At 42.6% G+C, this 18,339-nt stretch overlaps 1 protein-coding gene across 5 annotated transcripts in view; it reads left to right on the plus strand.

Moving 5' to 3' along the window:
• The first annotated feature begins 3,930 nt into the window (after positions 1 to 3,930).
• The window catches only part of SORT1 (sortilin 1), a 67,439-nt gene continuing 53,030 nt past the window's right edge, over positions 3,931 to 18,339 (plus strand). For 2 of the 5 annotated variants that reach the window (XM_049616639.1, XM_049616640.1), the window contains exon 1: positions 3,931 to 4,376. In XM_049616639.1, coding sequence (XP_049472596.1) covers positions 3,933 to 4,376 — 444 coding nt within the window. In that variant the 5' untranslated portion in view covers positions 3,931 to 3,932. Of the gene's footprint in view, positions 4,377 to 4,403; positions 4,821 to 17,415; positions 17,908 to 18,339 lie in introns of those variants that run through there. The other 3 variants (XM_049616643.1, XM_049616644.1, XM_049616642.1) reach the window with 3 other exon arrangements.

Below are 18,339 nucleotides of genomic sequence, written 5' to 3' on the forward strand. Positions count from 1 at the left end.
GATGTCTGTACATAAAGACAGTTCTGAAATAAAGAAAAATTTAAAATTTGTTAATAGAGTATTCTCTTCTAATGCAGTCTTTTGTTCGAAATGCTCATTTTAGGGGACAAAAAGGATAGTGGTACTAATATCCCTATCCTATCAGAGTATCTATTCTAAAATTGTTTTAGTGTCTATCTACAACAGAATCAACTATCTCATGAATCCCTTGATGTTGGCAAATGAACTTAAGCTTATCCAACTCTTTGCAATGGTTTAAAGATCTTAATACCATTGCGAATCCATTTCAGTGTCATAGTTTCACCTGATTAAATAGGTATTTTTGCTGCTATTTCTTATATGAAGGAGATGTTAACAACATGTTTTGAGGGTTGTAGTTCATTAAGCCAACTACAATGTTGTCTCAGTTCTTGTGTGTTGATAATTTGGAAAGAGATTTTCACTTTATGAAGATAAGAACTATAAGAGCTGCCATCTTATGACTCATTGAAATTATTTAAGGAATCTTTTGGAGCCCCCAAAATGGCCATATGAAATGGATATCATTATCATACGGATAAAGAATCTAAGGCTGTGTGTCCGTGGACACAGAAAACTAAGCTGTTGGGATTTGAACTCAGATTTTCTGGTTTCAAATCATCAACTCTTGATTTTACAATGCCAGGTCCCTTGAAGCCTACACACCTTCTAAGTAATAGGGAAATCTCATTGAGATTTGAAATGTACTTGCACTATCTACAACATGACTGGCTAATCCATATGTGGATAATGCAGAATTGATTGTGTATTATCTTCATTAACATTTGTAGGCAGTTGTCCATGATGTCAAAATAAGTTATGATTATTTGAGTAGGTTGAATTCATACTAAATTTCATACTGTGTTTCCAGGCAACTCTCCTCCCCCCCCCCCCCAAAAAAAAAAACCCACAGAAACCTGTGTTTATATGCCTTTGGAAATTACAATGACTGGAAACACTTGGAAGAAAACTTTTGCCCTGTATATACACATAAGGAGAGTAGGGAACCAGAGTGTATTGTCACCAATGTTCTGGAGACTGTTACGGTTATTTTAACCCTGTTATTAAATACACGGTGGGATGCCTGGCTGGCGCAAGTCGGTAGAGCATGGGACTCTTGATCTCAGGGTTGTGAGTTCAGGCCCCACGTTGAGATTACTTTTTAAATATGATAATCATGAGATTCATTTCATGTTCACCAGTTATCAAATCCTGATAGAAAATGCCACCGAAAAATCCTATCGCAACTTCTATTTATTCAAATCTAACAAACTTACTGAGTACTTACTTCCTATGTGCCAAGTAATAATGTATTAGGCATTGGGAATAGAGCTGTGAAAACAGTATGGTCTGTGCTCCCATGAAGCTTCTCGTGGGGAGAACTAGACCACAGCATTCCCTTTAATTCTGTGTAGGTTCGGGGCGCCTGGGTGGCTCAGTCGGTTGGGCGTCCGACTTCGGCTCAGGTCACGATCTCACAGTCCGTGAGTTCGAGCCCCGCGTCGGGCTCTGGGCTGATGGCTCAGAGCCTGGAGCCTGCTTCCTGATTCTGTGTCTCCCTCTCTCTCTGCCCCTCCCCCATTCATGCTGTATCTCTCTCCGTCTCAAAAATAAATAAAACGTTAAAAAAAAATTTAATTCTGTGTAGGTTCATGCACAAAGTGTGCCGCTTTAGGGAGAGGTGAGAGTTGTGTCTCTGAATCATGGGTATTGTTTAAGGGAAAATAGATCGTAGCATATCTCCCATAGCCTCAGCTTACACTGTTTTCCTCCTTACTGCCCAGGCAGTGTTACTTGCACCTTATACAATTGGTGAGGCAGTAAGTTTCATACCCTCTATAGCTCAAACTTTAGAATTCTTAAAAGGATTTCAGCATTCTTGAAAGAGATGGAACTTTGTGGGGTTTTTTTTGTAGAACTTTAAAACTTTCTACAACACTTCTTGTGTTCAATTTAAACAGAACCAGAAATAATCTCACTAGGAAAAGCGATAGTTTTGTGATGTGTAACTTTTCTATTCATCTTTCTGCTATAGAATGTATCTTGGAAGAAAGTACAGTTTTGAGATAAGTAATCTATATATTTTAGTGCTACAAGTAAGGTAAGATCTTCTGTGCAGTATTTCACAAGGGAGATAAAGTGCAACCTCTGTATTTAGTGCCTGTGTCAGACAAAAGTAAAATACCAGAACAGTTTATTCACTCAAAACACTTCCTCAGTGCCATATGCAAAATTCCATGTCCCCAGAAGCTAGAGGGGAAGTTAGAGGAAGGAAATATATATTTTGTAAGCATATGGTAACTAAAAGCAATATATTCAAAAGTGAAGGTGCACATAATTACAATTTACTACTTAGTTTAAAAGTGGATTTAGTAATTTCTCCAGGAGATGGCACTGTTGAGTTGGCTTTTTTCCTTTCAGGGCTTTAAGACAATAGACCATTCATCTTTGTGTCACCCAAACAAAGAAATATTCCTCTATAGCCCCTCTTCTTCCCCAGCTAATCACATGCTGCTGGAACTGACTGTCTTGTGATCTACTCCATAGTTGGCATAGATTAAAAAATAATCTGTATTTTAAAAAATAATCTGACACATGGTAATTAACAGAAAAGAACAAATTGTACACCGGTTTTCATGGAGCTTTGTCATTTCAGCAGCTGAGAACTTGGAAGACTATTCCAGTGATTTCACCACCCTGCTCAGATGCCATTCAAAAATTATTTTTCACTTCTCAGGTCTTATCATGGTCGTTGGGAAAAAAATGTAAATTTGTAAATCTTTTTGCTTGCAAATTAACATGAATAGGATTTTAATGTAAACATTGGGTTGGGTGCATTGCACCATTTTGCTCTACAGTGAATATTATATTCTCATTTGGGTTTACGTCCAGTTTATAGTTAAAAGTAGTTTTTAGTGGCTTTATCTGGGTGTAACATTTTGCAGACTTTGTATCTATTTGTACATTTTCTACTGAACAATTTCTGGCATTCTGAAGGGACGGAGCCAGTAAAGATTAAAAACTGGTTTTACCTGCGCTGCATGTTCTAAAAGTTAAGTGTGCAGTTTCTTCAGTACAGGAAACAGCATGGGGGTTTTATTGATTAAAGGCAGGGTGCTGATTTAGGGGGCATTATACACTGAAAACCAAACTTGTGCAATGCACTCACCGCAGGGTTACGGCACTTTGGTAAAGACAACATGCACCTATGAAATGATTGTCTAAAGTAAGCACTGGGTAATTCTCTTGCCCCGTTTACCTGCCCCTGATTCTAAGCTACTTTGTAACTCTGGGGGAACCAATGAGCAATTCTACCTTTGGCCTAACTCCCTGAAGAAGAAGAAAGTGAGTGAGACCATACATGGTGGAGGACTCTTCTTCAAGCTTGCATGAGTCACGGATGTCCTGATGTCTATCTGCCTCCGTAGGACTAGCCCACACAATTCACATTTACCTCTTTTGGCAGCAAGAAGGCTGCTACATTAGACAATGAGTGCTCCAGTACGCGAGGGTTAAAAACCTGAAGCACCGGTTAATGACGAAGCCCCCTTTTTCCAGCTGAGCGAGCTCAGGGATTCCCTTAAGAGATTTTCCAGGCGCTGCCGCAATGAAAGGAATTTTAGGGGTGTCTGTGGGGAAGACGGGGGAATAACCTAGTCCCCAACCTGGGGTTCCAGAGTGGGGCCGGGCGCCAAGAGCTGGGGCTACGCGGGAGGGGTGGGGGAAGCTCCTACGCTAACTCTGGAAGTCCGGCCCCGGAGACGCCGGGCGATGGGGGGGATGACCTCAGCCGTCTCTGCTACGTTCCAGCCAATCAGTCCCGCATCTTGGCATCCGAATCCAGGACCCCCGAAGCCGGAGGCGACGTGAGCCAATGAGGAGTGGGCCGGGGAAGAAGGACAGGCGGCCAGCCTATGGGGGCGGAGAGGCCCGGCTGCGCGTATCCAAGGAGCGCGGGGCTCCGACTCGGGGGTGTGGCGCGGCGCCGGCGGGGGTGGGCGGGCGCGCAGGGCGGCAGGTGTCGGCGTCGTCGGCATTCGGCGGCGATGGAGCGGCCCCGGGGAGCTGCGGACCGCCTCTCGCGCTGGCCCCACGGCCTCGGCCTCCACCTCCTCCTCCTCCTGCAGCTGCTGCCGCCGGCGACCCTCGGCCAGGACCGTCTGGACGCGCCGCCGCCGCCCGCTGCGCCGCTGTCGCGCTGGTCCGGCCCCGTCGGGGTGAGCTGGGGGCTGCGCGCTGCCGCGCCCGGGGGCCCGGTTCCCCGCGGCGGCCGTTGGCGCCGCAGCGCGCTCGACGAGGACGAGGACTGCGGCCGGGTCCGGGACTTCGTCGCCAAGCTGGCCAACAACACGCACCAGGTGAGCGGGCGCCGGGCCCGGGTGCCGCCCGGACTGCGAGGTGCCGCCCCCGGGCCCCGGCGGCCGCCTGCCCCGCCCGCGCAGCCCGCCCCTCTTTCTCTGTCCGCGCTCCTCGCGTCTCCGCCGGGGAGACCCGGGCCGCTCGCCTGGCCGCGGCCCCGAAACTGCGGCGGGCGGAGTCCGGCCCGGGAGCGGCCCGCGGGACGCCGCGGCCCGCGCGGCTGTGTTTCGTCACAGGGGAGGCAGCGTTCGACTTTCACGGCATTCTTTTTTTTTTTTTTTTTTTTTTTTAAGTTGTCAAAATCTCTTGTGCGTCGCTGTTTTTGCGTCTGTGTAAATTAGGATCCAGTAGCTCTATAACCCACTAGGCAACTGGAGGAATAATTACCTCTTAAGTGCTTGGAGAAGTTGGGCTGCGCAGAAGCAAAGGTGTGCCCTCGCTGGGTCAGTACTTTCAGGGTGGGTAGGCGGGTGTTCAGAAATCCCACGGCACTTCCTAGGTTACTGTGTGTATTTTAATAGGCAAAGGAACAAGCTTGGAAGTAGGATGACAGTATATATGTGATCTCTCTTACGCCTTCACGTTTGACCTTCTATCCTGGCTTTGGACTCTGACCAGGATGTCTTCATCCTGTTGTTAACAAGATTTCCAACAGTTAGGACGCACGTTGCAGATACTCTCCTTTGCGCTAGGTCCTAGTCAACAACTTTAGAAATTATAGCATTTCAGGCCCTGGGGACAAGCCCCTCAACCTTTGCACACTACTGGCCTGACAAAGCCCATTGTTAAGAAGGTCCTGGCTCCTTGCTGCAGTGCAACATGGGCATCTTCCTCTTGTTTTTCTAGAACTAACAGTTTAATTGTTGTTACCCATATTTGCACAATGTATTCTCAATTTAATATGTTCTTTGTTATAGCTCTTGCTCTTTCAAAGAGAGTTGCATGGGGGGACAGAGATGAGTGGCTAACTGCACTTGTCCATGTATAGCCACGTTCCCTGTCAGCCAGATCTCAGTCTCCCCCTGAACTATCATTCTCCCTCTGCCTGGACTATACTTGTTACCTGTGCAGAATTCTCAGATCTGCACTCCCCCCTCCCCCTAGGGCAACTGCAGTCAGGGCACAAGCAGTCAGGGGTAGCCGGGTAGCCCCACGTAAGGCATTCCAGGCAGGAGCTGTGGAAAGGTGGTGAAACTAGTGCTGACGGGTGGGACTGGTTGGATGCAGATTGGGTGGAGTGAGTACCGGGAAGACTTCCTGTTTGTGGAGGAAGAAATAATGTTGTAGACTTCCATCTCACAGTGGGGTGTTGAGAAAGGCCTTGCAGTACCGAAGCTGAACTTACAACAGGACCACTTCCTTCCTGGAGTCAGCTGGACACAGCATTCTTACTCCATATTTGATTCTTCTCTTGCTGGTTGACCTACCTAATTTAGGACCTGCTGCTCCTCCTGGATTTATTCCTGCAGAACCTTCCCTGATTGGCTTGACTTGATACGTCATTTGTAAACTATTGATTTTTAAAGCTAGAGGTTGAAAAAACTGGCTCAGGGGATTCTTAGGCCAAATGTACTCAAGAGCAGGTCTTGAAATCTGGTTCTTTGAGGTCCATATGAAAAGAAACTTCCCTCTGTTTCTCTCATTTTATTTAGCTACTGTTTCCAGTGTTTTAATTTGTTTTTTAGCTTTTTTTCTTAGTCTTTCAGTGACCTAATTTTAAATAGCTCTTTTTGCACTTGTTCATCGTCCATGATCTCTTCTTCAGAGATCCCATCCTATTTATAACATGTATAGGTGGCCAGAGTGAAGCTGTTGTTAATATTCTTCACCTTAGACATGGTTGAGTAAAGCAGTTCTTAGAGGTCCACCTCCTTTTTTTTTTTTTTAATTTTAATGTTTAATTGAGAGAGAGAGAGAGAGAAGCAGCACGAGTGGAGGAGGGGCAGAGAGAGGGAGACACAGAATCCGAAGCAGGCTCCAGGCTCTGAGCTGTCCGCACAGAGCCCTATGCAGGGCTCGAACTCACGAACCGTGAGATCATGACCTGAGCCACACTATAAATAGTGTGAGATAAAAGTATCAGCAGGACAAAACAACTTTTTTTTATCAGGGATATTGTATACTTTTGTACAGCTGGGAAAGTGCCATTTAGAGTAGTTTTTCATAAGATGACAGGATTCACTTCCCAAGGAAAATCAGAAGTTCTTGGTTCTCTTCTTATTTGCTAAAATGTGCTGTTCGTGTTAGACCACATTAATCCATACAGTCAGTATATGAGAATGCCCTAAAAATGTTCAAGGTGTGCTGAATGATACCAGGAAAAGATAATTCAGACTGGACAATGAAAAGCCTCAGAAGGGTTTAGCAGATCTCCTGGACCTATGGTTTGTTTGGCTTGTGAGAATATGTTGGTGTTTCATCTTCCTTAAAAAGCAAGGTAGTCCTAAACCATGATAGCACTTTTCTGTTCTGGTTTAGGAGACCTGTACCCTAATGACCTGAAACTCGGGCTCAATAAATACCCTTTTTGCCTCTAACCCAAAACTGTTTTCACACCACCCTTTTTACTGATTCTTTCCTTTAAGTGCTTGGAATGCTCATGACATGTATAACCTTTGTACATGAGAGAAATTGAGCAAGCATAGATTTTATTAATGTTGGTTGCTAAGTTGGATTGCTTCAAAACATTCCTCCTATAAGTAGCCCTTTGAGGTTAGGCATGAAAACTGTCTTAAAGAAACAGATGAAATGCCTTGGCCGGAGTTACAGCGGTTGCTGACATAATTTCCTTCTCATTCCTGGGTTCAGACCATTTGATAATTTCCTTAAAACTTTCAAAAGTTATGATTAAAAGCCAGAAAACTGCTGCTCCTTCTCTGTCCTCCCTCTGCTGCTGTCATTAACTACTTCTTTACACATAACTTCCCAACTTCTACCCCAACATCAAAGCATCTGGTTTCTTAAGTAAACAGGCCCTGTGGAGAGACTGTGTTGTGTGTATGTCAGCTCTGAGAAGAATGTGTGTGTGTGCTTGCTGGTGCTGGCAAGGCTGAGTCCAGGCTGACAGGACTGAATGTGCCTGTTGGAAGTTCAAGGAGCTGCCACTTCTAGCCTGTCGTGGATCTTTGTAACACCCGGAAATCTGAAGGTCAGTGCCTTTAGCTCCCCTGCAACTTTCTAAGTGCCTCACTTATTCCAACATTCAGCCTCTCTTCATACTACCTTCCCCGGCATTCCCAGCCACACCCTCAAGTTAATCTTCTCTTGAGTCCTGTTCCACCCATTTGTTTGGGGGTCAAAGAATAGGAATTCTGCAGGATTTCCTTCTTGGTCCTGGTTGAGCAGAATGAGCAAAATCCTCATGGGATTCTACTCCCATGCAGTATACTAATCAGAACTTTAACCCCTAATGGCTGTTAACATGCCGTATGCATTGGGGATTTCAGTTACAAGTATCAGCAGATTCGATGAAGTATATTTATCTGGGGAAAGGTTAGTTAGTCCTCATCTGAAGGTTGGCTGGGGTGAGGGTAGACAGCTACCCAGGCAGGACAAGTGGCTGAGAGGGAATGCAGCGTGACAATTAGGTAAGTTCTCTGCTGACTCAAATATTTGGCTCTGTGCCTAGTGATTTTTAATTAGAAATCTGAGTCTCTTGTCTGTTTGTGGAAATAATTGGGAGAAGGCTCATGTTCTGGTCAATTTCTAATGGTTATTTTCTTTCTGTAATGATAATAATAATAGGCTCTCCATCCTGCTGTTTTGATCTGATCTTTCGTGTCAGGTTCACGGAGGCTATTAGCAGCTTCTTCTGCACTCTGCCGATTTCTAATCGGCTCCTGCCAGCAAGCATTGGATTCTCAGTGGGTGACTGCAGAGACTGTGCTCCCCAACTTTGTCCTACTTGGCCTGTTATCCTTGTGTGATCATCACATCAGGCCAATGCTTAACACTGAGTGGTAGTGGTTGGTAGGAGTAATGTCTGCTCCTCTCCCTCCCTTTCTGTGCACCCCAACCCCTCAAGTTCTGTCTCTACAGAAAGTGAACTGTGTTTTAAGACTGAAGAAATGACGTTCAAATGTTTTAGGTGATTAGAAGCTAATATTAGCGTACACAAAACTATCAAATTTAACATCTAATTTTAAAATACAGCTTTTTAAGGAAAAGGTGCTATGATAATAGCTCCAAAAATATTTTGAAATAAATAGTGCATTTGTAAATTTCCAAAAAAAATTTTCAGTTGCCTTCTTATCCTTTTGTAACCAGTGTTTCTTTTGCATCTTTTACTCTTTTTTAAAAATTTGGTGAAAATTGATTGGGGCGCCTGGGTGGCTCAGTCGATTAGGCATCCAACTCTTGGTTTGGCTCAGGTCATGATCTCACAGTTTGTGGGTTTGAGCCCCAAGTTGGGCTCTGTTCTGGCAGTGCAGAGCCTGCTTGGGATTCTCTCTCTCCCTCTCTCTCTCTCTCTCTCTCTGCCCCTCCTCCACTTGCTCACTCTTGTTCTCTCTCTCTCTCTCAAAATAAATAAACATTTTTTAAAGTTTGGTGAAAATTTGTTCTTTCCCATTGTCTAGGTAGCCATGTCACTGATCTTTATGTAGATGGGTTTGAGGAGTAAAATGAGCCTTGAGGAACATGCTAGTCAATTTCAGTCAGTTTTAGACAGGTTTTGTATTGTTCTAATAGTGACTGCAATCAAAGCTGGGCTAGTAATATATATCTTTGAGCTAGCTGGGTTGAATGGATCTTCACGACAGACCCTTCAAATCTGTGGAGGTTTTTAAGTGAATGCTGGACATGTGGAGGGTTTTTTTTCTGTTGTTCTTTTTTTTTTTTTTTTTTAAAGATTGAGGCTATTTTCCCTACTCTACTCTCAACCCTAGTCTCAGGAAACCACAGTAAAAACAGAATCTTCCATTCAGAGCCTGTGGTGTTTTGCTGAGAAAGTTTTCTGTGACTGTAGTTTATTTTCTGTTTTGCATTTCGCTTTCTAGCCCTCAATTCCTCATCTACAACATGAGAAATTTTGGATTAGATTTAAAATGTCTAAAAAAATTCTGATTCATATGGAAGAGGAGGAGGCCAGAGGTTGTGATCACAAATGTTTATTGCTTGATTCCAAATTTAGAAGCAAATTGCGGCTGATCTGCTTCACAGTTGAACTTGAACATAGCCTGGGATTTCACATCTGGGGGTAATTTGTTACCACCTCCAGAGCTTACTTCACTGAAATACCAGTGTTGTTAAAGATAGCAGGAGTATTTTTTTTTCATATAATTATGAAAGACCTTTGACTTGTTTATTTTTTGGGTAGTACTTTATCATTCTTTGTTGCCTGAAGAATCTAATGCTAAGCAAATACTAACCAAAGCTTTTGGATAGTCCAAAAGCAAACCCAGTAAATATATAATAGTAAATTTGTTTTTTCTCCTTCCCTACAGTACTTTGCCAAAACTGGGGCTTTTTTTTTTTTTTGTCCTGACTGCTTGTGTTTGAAAACAGATGGCCAGGGGGCCTGGGTGGCTCAGTCAGTTAAGTGTCCTACTTTGGCTCAGGTCATGATCTCACGGTTTGTGAGGTCAAGCCCCATATCGGGCTGTCTGCTGTCAGCACAGAGCTCACTTCGTATCCTCTGTCCCCCTCTCTCTCTGCCCCTCCCCTGCTCTCTCCCTCTCTCTTTCTCTTTCAAAAATAAATAAATTAATAAAAAGATTGTCAGCTTACCATTAGTATACTCAGCCCTGTGCTAGTTAGAAATGTATGTGTGATTAATTGACTTGATTTTTTTCATCAGAAGAAATGTATGTTTTTTTCCCTTCTAGGGGAGTACTATCTCTCTCTTATTTGCTTTTGTTAAGAGTTTTGTTCTTCCTGTATTACCTAAGAAACTAAGTTCTAGTATTGTACTTAAGCCAATTTGTAAGTCTGTTCAACAGTAAGATCACCCTGAAGAATCAAGAGAATTGAACTGGGAAGAAAAATTTTGATGAACCTCATACTTCCCAGACAAGATAACTCAATCAGATGTCTATCTGGTACATACTATTTGTCAAAGGGATTCAAATTACAGATATGTTGTATACAAAATTCAAGAGAGATCTCAATACCCAGATTTGAGACCTTGCTCTGCTGCTTTATAGCTATGTGATTCATGGACAGTCACTTAACTTCTATGACCTTTATAAGTTTTTAAACTAGATAAGCAGCTTTAGGATTATTTGGAGGGTCAAATATGAAGTTCTATCAAAATGTTTTGTTAAACGTATTATGTGGGTGTCATTCATTTAAGCACTTACTAAACTGTATAGTGGAGTTCAGGCCTGTGCATCATCACAGGTAAACATTAAAGATATCCTCATTGGTGCTACTTTAAGGGTTTAGGTGTTCAGAGATGGCTTGATGAGAGTTTGGAAGAATTTTTGAAGAAGGCTTGACCACTACAGTGTGGTTGTCTGGGAAGGCCTCCTAGATGAAGAGAGAAGCAAGGTATGGAGGTGATTATTAAGGAGATCTGTAAAGGCATGATGGAGGGAAATCCAAGATATGCTCAGGGAATGGTCAATGGAAAGATGAGGAGTATGTCTAAGCTTTCCAGAAGAACATATAGAAAACTCAAAAAAGGTAGCTCTTGGGCAGGGATGAGAAGAGGAAAGAGAGGGGATGTCTGGGCAGGGAATTTTGTGTTGGGACTTACATCTTTTAGTGCTAGAGAGGGGGCTAGAGGTGGAGAAACCAGAGGTGGAAATGGGGAGCCAAGAAGAGTTATCCTTTTTAGAAGTTGACCATTGCTGTGGTCTTGAAGAATGCATCCAACAGGAGAATGGAATAGAGGGCAGTACAGACCACCTTTTATACTTGAAGTGCTGAAGGTTCTAAGGAACACTCCTGGACTCCTGGACCTTATTGGAGGAGGATGTGAGCCAAGGCATGAGAAACCCAGGAGCTATAAGACGAAGCCGAGGAACAGATTTCTCTGTTCTGAACATTTGTGAACAAGCATAAGGGTGAATTCTTGCTGATAATGTGCTAAACAGTTTGAATCATAGATTGTTAGGCTGATTAGCTGGTCATATCTCTTTTACTGATGAGGCTAAATTACTTGCATGTGGGCCAAGAACTGAGAGTAGAACACAGATGTCCCAACGTGGTGCTACATTTGGAAGTGTTTCATAGAGACGTTTTAAATCAATGCGTTTGCTTTAGGGATAAGGCAAGGTTATAGACCCCTGATGTAAGTCATATAGTTATGAATTCTTCTCTGCTCCTTAAGGTCATTGTACCCTCAGCAGAACTCAATTAGCCTTTTTATTTTTTATTTTATATTTATTTTTGAGGACAGAGACAATGTGAGTGGGAGAGGGGCAGAGAGAGAGGCAGAGAGAGAATCCCAAGCCAGCTCCGCGTTTACAGCACAGAGCCCAACATAGGTCTTGAACTCACGAAACTGTGAGACAATGACCTGAGCCAAAACCAAGAGTTGGATACTTGACTAACTGAGCCACCCAGGCACCTGTCAGCCTTTTTAAACCTCAGTTTCCCATCATATAAAATGGAGCATTATCAGAGGCTTTGAAGAGAAAATGTTTTGAACACCTTGAAGTACCATATATGTGTTATTTATGTCATTTCTTAATAAGCCTGTTGATCTGTTCTTGAGACCACAGGCCCGAATGTCAACCAGATGATCCTGATAAATACCAACTCCAGGGGAACACGTGCATAAGCGGAGATACATGAGATGAGGTGGTTTTATCACTTGGCAGGGTTGGGTGACAGGCTTGGGCGGGGGTGGCAAGAAGGAAAGTGAGTCAAGATTGGCAGAAATATGAGAAGCGTATGTGTTCTTTTTATAACCTTCATGATTACATCAAAATTTTAACTTGTTAATATGATCGACAGTTTTTTGAGGCAGTGGTTAGGAGGGAACATGATCTCAGGTCAGACCTGGCTGGATTCAAACATCATTGGTGATCATGGGCAGATTAATCTCAGTGAACCTTAGTCCTTTCGTCTATAAAATGGGTAGACTACTCTCTGTGTCTTAGGGTCATTGTGAAGAGAAAATGAGACATGGGATATAGTGTGTATTCATCCTTTATCATATCTTATAATGATTATTTCCACACAGCTTCTGATGCATCCCAGTTAGATGCTCAAATATTTGGGTATGCACTTAACTTTTTTTTTTTTTTCGTAGCTGTAATATTCCTAAGAGAGTTATTATGGCTACTCACAGGAACCAAATCTGGATTAAGAAATATGTACCACCTATGTCCTTGGACTTGGGATTTTAAGAAAAAGGGTATAAGGTGAAAGAGAGATTATTTGACCAAAGTGTCGTTTCTGAAGTTATGGGAGATGAAAGGGGGGAAATCATAATCCCACCATCATCAGCCACCGGCTCATTGGGTTCTATTAATTTCAAGTATATATAGCTATTTACTTATAGTTTTAAGGAATTCACAATTAGAACAAATAAGACTACTTATTTCATAGCTACTTTTCTTTCATTAAGCTTTAGTTTATTAGAGTTAGCGTCTGTGGTTTCTAGTTGACAGCCCTGAAATGGCACCTTGCCTGTTTCACCCTCATTTGGTAACTGAGCAGCCACTGTTAGCTTTGCACTGTGCCATCTTCTGTGGACTTTTAAGAAATATTAACAAGATGTGATCCGTACTTCTCAGGAACTTTGCTGGGAAGCAGAGCAGACCAGAATGTCAATGGAATTATTTTTTATTATGTGCATATCTCTTTAGGCTAACATTTCACCACTTCCTGACCTCTGTTAACCCTCTGTTCCACTTAGTGCGACCTTTTCACCAGTCCCTTGAGCTCATCATGTGCTAGGCTGCTTCTCCATCTTTGTGCGCATGGCTTTTCTTCCCATCTGAATGCCCTTCTAGCTCTAGGTGCTTTCTTCTGTTCTTTCCTACCACATTTAACTATGCCGTGTGATCTAGCACTTAACTGTAGTATTCTGTCTTGTATTCACTCTCATTTATTAAATTTCTTATTCCCCAGATTATAAACTTCTTAAAGGTAGGAGCGATGCTTGCACGATTCTTTCACCACGTTTGCCTCATACAGTGCTGGGGGAGACTGCAGTGTGTGGTCTGGAGTAAGGAGTTTGAATCTTTGCTCTGCAACTTACAAACTCTGTGACTCTGGACAAATGACTTAACCTCTTTGAACCTACTGCTTCATCTATAAAGTAGTAGTGTGTTATATATCATAGGCGCTCAGTTAAACTTCAGTGCCATTACTGTTTTTCTGTACTTAACAGTCGCTAATTGCCCACCTTCCAAAACTTAGGCATTGGTCCTGGGACGTGATGGTGAAACACAGCAGACAAGATCCCAAATTTTATGAACCAGCAGGACAAAAATGAAAATTAAACAAATGCATAATTATAAGTACAGTAACTACCCACAAGAACAAAAGTAACTACAGGAGAATAACTGACAGAGGGCCTTTTAGTCTGGGGGCATTAGGAAGGACTTACTGAGAAATTATTTAAATTGATACTTGAAAATGAATAGAATTTTATCAGGAGGAGTATCCCAGGCAGAGAGAACTATATGTTCAAAGGCTTCAGGCTGGAAAGAGCTTGGTATGCCCTACGATCTGGAAGAAGGCCCGTGTGGTTGTAGCAGAGGCTGTGAGGGTTTAGCCCCCACCTGTATTGGGGAGTGGCTGGCAGCTGGGACCCATCCCTTATCACTGTCTTTTCTTTGAAGTGGGACTAGGATGTAAAAAGTAAATGCTAACTGTTTTGAAACTTAGCTCATTTATTGGGCATAATCAGAATTAAATTATCTCATGAAAGTGAATTTTTCAAAAACTAAGCCTATCCTTTTAAATGCTAGAGATTTTTTGTTTTTGTTTAATGGAAACTCTTCTAAAATATTTCTCTGCCTTCTTAGTCAACAGTATGACCCTGGATCATTTAGGAAGAGATTAAATTATGCTATCCCACCACTCACATTATTTTATTTTGTTATTTTATTTATTTTTTTAAAGCATTAGAGTTACTTTTATTTGTACCCCCCACAATACAAGTTCTCCATGTACTAAGGATTATCAGTAAATGTCCCTTCAGTGGTTGACCACAAAAGGCTGAAGTTCTTTATAATATAGTACAAGTCATTTTTGATTCTCTCTCTCACATTCAATGTAGAATCTATCAGCAAATACTGTATTTTCTGATTCCAGACACACTTTAAATCCATCTACTTCTCTCCATTTCCATTGGCTAGCACTCCATTTCAAGCCACTGTAATCTTTCACACAGATTCATGCAATTGTCTCCTCATTTGTATCCTCTTTTTCATTCTTGGTTCTCTAGTCTATTTGCTTTTTTTTTTTTTTTTTTTTAATTTACATCCAAGTTAGTTAGCATATAGTGCAACAATGATTTCAGTAGATTCTTTAATGCCCCTTACCCATTTAGCCCATCCCCCCTCCCACAACCCCTCCAGTAACCCTCTGTTTGTTCTCCATATTTAAGAGTCTCTTATGTTTTGTCCCCCTCCCTGTTTTTATATTATTTTTGCTTCCCTTCCCTTATGTTCACCTGTTTTGTCTCTTAAAGTCCTCACATGAGTGAAATCATATGATATTTGTCTTTCTCTGACTAATTTCACGTAGCATAATACCCTCCAGTTCCATCCACGTAGTTGCAAATGGCAAGATTTCATTCTTTTTGATTGCTGAGTAATATTCCATTATATATATATACCACATCTTCTTTATCCATTCATCCATCCATGGACATTTGGGCTCTTTCCATACTTTGACTATTGTTGATAGTGCTGCTATCAACATGGGGGTGCATGTGTCCCTTCGAAACAGCACACCTGTATCCCTTAGATAAATGCCTAGTAGTGTAATTGCTGGGTCGTAGGGTAGTTCTGTTTTTAGTTGCTTTTTTTTTTTTAATTTTTAAAAAATGTTTGTTTATTTTTGAGAGAGAGACAAAGACAGAGACAGAGCACGACCTGGAGAGGGCAGAGAGAAAGGGAGACATGGAATTCGAAGCAGGCTCCAGGATCCGAGCTGTCAGCACAGAGCCCAATGCGGGGCTCAAACCTACAGACTGGGAGATCATGACCAGAGCTGAAGTCAGATGCTCAACCAACTGAGCCACCCAAGCGCCCCTGTTTTTAGTTTTTTGAGGAACCTCCATACTGTTTCCCAGAGTGGCTGCGCCAGCTTGCATTCCCATATTTTGTTATTATTTTTTTAATGTTTATTTATTTATTTATTCTGAGAGAGAGTGCACGAACCGGGGAGGGGCAGAGACAGAGAATCTCAAGCAGGCTCCACACCATCAGCACAGAGCCGATGCAGGGCTTGAACCCACGAACCTGGAAATCATGACCTGAGCCGAAATCAAGTCAGATGCCTGACTGAGCCGCCCAGGTGCCCCACCACTCACATTATTTTATTAAAATTTTTTTAATGTTTATTTATTTTTGAGAGAGAGAGAGAGACAGAGTGCGAGCAGGGGAGGGGCAGAGAGAGGGAGACACAGAAACCAAAGCAGGCTCCAGGCTCTGAGATGTCAGCACAGACCCCGATGCGGGGCTCGAACTCACGGTCGGCGAGATCATGACCTGAGCTGAAGTTGGTCGCTTAACCAACTGAGCCACCCAGGCACCCCTCACATTATTTTAATATGGTGTGGTATTCATGCCCTCAAGAGCTGTTGAGAATGTGGAGCTGTTTTCTCCCCTTTTGAACGGCCTGTTGTCTGTTCGTTGAAGTTTACTTTTTTTCCTACAGAAGTGATAGACCCCTTGCAATATCCTGTTCCTCTTTGCTGCTGATTCTGTCTTGAGATACACTATCCCCCAAATTTTATTTGCTTCTTCTGTAAACTAAGAAAATGGATTCCTAATGTTAGACCATTCTAGCAAGTTTAGCAAATTGACTTAGAGTGATGGTCTGCAGGTTTATCTTAGAGGTCAAATGCATAGATTTCTACTGCACAGACCCTGGCACCAGAAGTCTCCCTTGCTTCCTTCCAGTGAGCATTCGGCTCTTTGGGGCTTCTGTGTAACGCAGGTTGCTGTTGCCCACCCCCAGCCCCCCTTTGCAACACTAGAGTGTTATGGAGCAGGCAGCTGAATTTGTTTGTTTGTTTATTTGTTTAAACAGAGCAGTGGAAAAGCAAACTGAGCGGTTAAATTATTGATGAGTCATAGAATCTTAAAGAACTAGAAATGTCACTCCAGCCCCCTTGCCTTGGTGGTGAAGTTAGGTTGTGTCGCTCACGCTCCACACAGCTTTCAGCAGAGCTGGAAATAAAATTCAGGTTGAATATTATCCCATTGCTCTCCTGTGTATCATCCCGCCTTGCAGAAGACTCTGAATAATTGAGTAGGTATGAAAACTTGTGTAATATTTGGTGTTTAGGTGTTTCATTTCTAAGAATAGTCTCCATGAGAACTGGAACATTTGTGATCTTATTTTTAGCTCATGTTTTATGATCCTTGCAGCGCCTTATTTAACAGAACTGAATTCTGTTAAGATTTTCTCCCTGCCTGCAAGAGCATCACCTAAGTTGTGTTCCAGACCTCTTTTGGACATCACTGTGTCCTTTCTGTCCCTGTGTTCCCTAGTTGGGGTTTGGAAGCCTGAATCTTAAATTCCCAGCTTTTATGGAATCACCAGGGCCTTGCCTTTTTATGTTATTTCATTTGATTCTTATTATTCCAGTGAGTGAAGGAGCATAATTCAGTTTTACTCTGGAGGAAATGGATGCCCAAGAGAGAAAATAATTTGTGCCTGTTTTTCCAACCAGCTAATAACTGGACTGGGCTTTCGCACCCACTTTTGTGGTTTTATTTTCACTATTACAGGCTGCCGTCTATAGATTAAAGGTCTAGCATGTTTCGCCTTCATTTTTAGACTTCTGTAGGAAGTGTGTTTTGGGGTATAAATGCTCCACAAGCACAGAATGTGTATTATTACTTCTGTTTCCCCAGTGCTCCAAATAGGGCATGGCCCATGGTAGACACACAGATGTACTTGTCACAAGAAGGAATCTGTGTGAACGATGCCATCATGGGATTCATTCCCTCGTTTACTAGCCAGAGAGATGGTTCCTGATGGCAGGACAGTTGGGTCATCTGCAAGTGCCTTTTCATCTGGGCCTGGCCCTGTGAACCTGACCCACACTTGGTTGTCCAGTGTTGGTTCCTCCAGTATTTTACTTTTGATCAGGTGTGTAACTAAAGACAGGCAGAAGTTTCTCGTTACCAAGTGGTTGTTTTTTTGTTTTTGTTTTTTTTCCAAGCTACAGTGAGTGTCAGGACTAACTTTAAGTTCTCTAAGCTATAGCAACAGTAATTGGGCTTCTGGTTTAATTAGATGTGAAGACAAAGTTATCCCCCTAAAGAATGTTGTGGTTTGTGGCCTTTCTCTTTTCCCAGGTGGAACTAGCAGTTGGCCACAGGACCAGAGAAATGGACATTTGTGGTAATTCATGGTCTCTAAAATGTGTGGACCTCAGGCTTTAAAATGGTAGGCAATAAATGCATGGATAAATCTTACCGCCAGCTGTCAAGGTGGATGTATTTCAGAGAAGGTGTTACAAGTTGTCCCTTACTCTCTTAACATAATGAATCCCTGAAAACCAATTTGGTTATAAATGCCAGCCAGTAATTCCCTGCTGCCCAGAGCTTCCCTACTGGGGGGCAGTAAACGGCTGTCAGTACCATCTGGGACACTAGAAATCACTGTTCAACAGGTGATGAACAGAAGACTGTGAGTATATCAGTGAATAATGATGTTAAGATGTGGTATTAGGGAGTCTACCTCAAATCAAGACCACCCATGTTAGTGTGATGGGGGGTCCGGGGTTCTCTGACCTGTCCTGTAACCTTCTGTTACACCCCATTAGCCAGTATTAATAGAAGAATAAACTGATATGTTCTATGTGTACTTTTTATACCA

Source organism: Panthera uncia, assembly GCF_023721935.1.
Source record: "Panthera uncia isolate 11264 chromosome C1 unlocalized genomic scaffold, Puncia_PCG_1.0 HiC_scaffold_4, whole genome shotgun sequence".
In the NCBI taxonomy this organism is placed as follows: domain Eukaryota; kingdom Metazoa; phylum Chordata; class Mammalia; order Carnivora; family Felidae; genus Panthera; species Panthera uncia.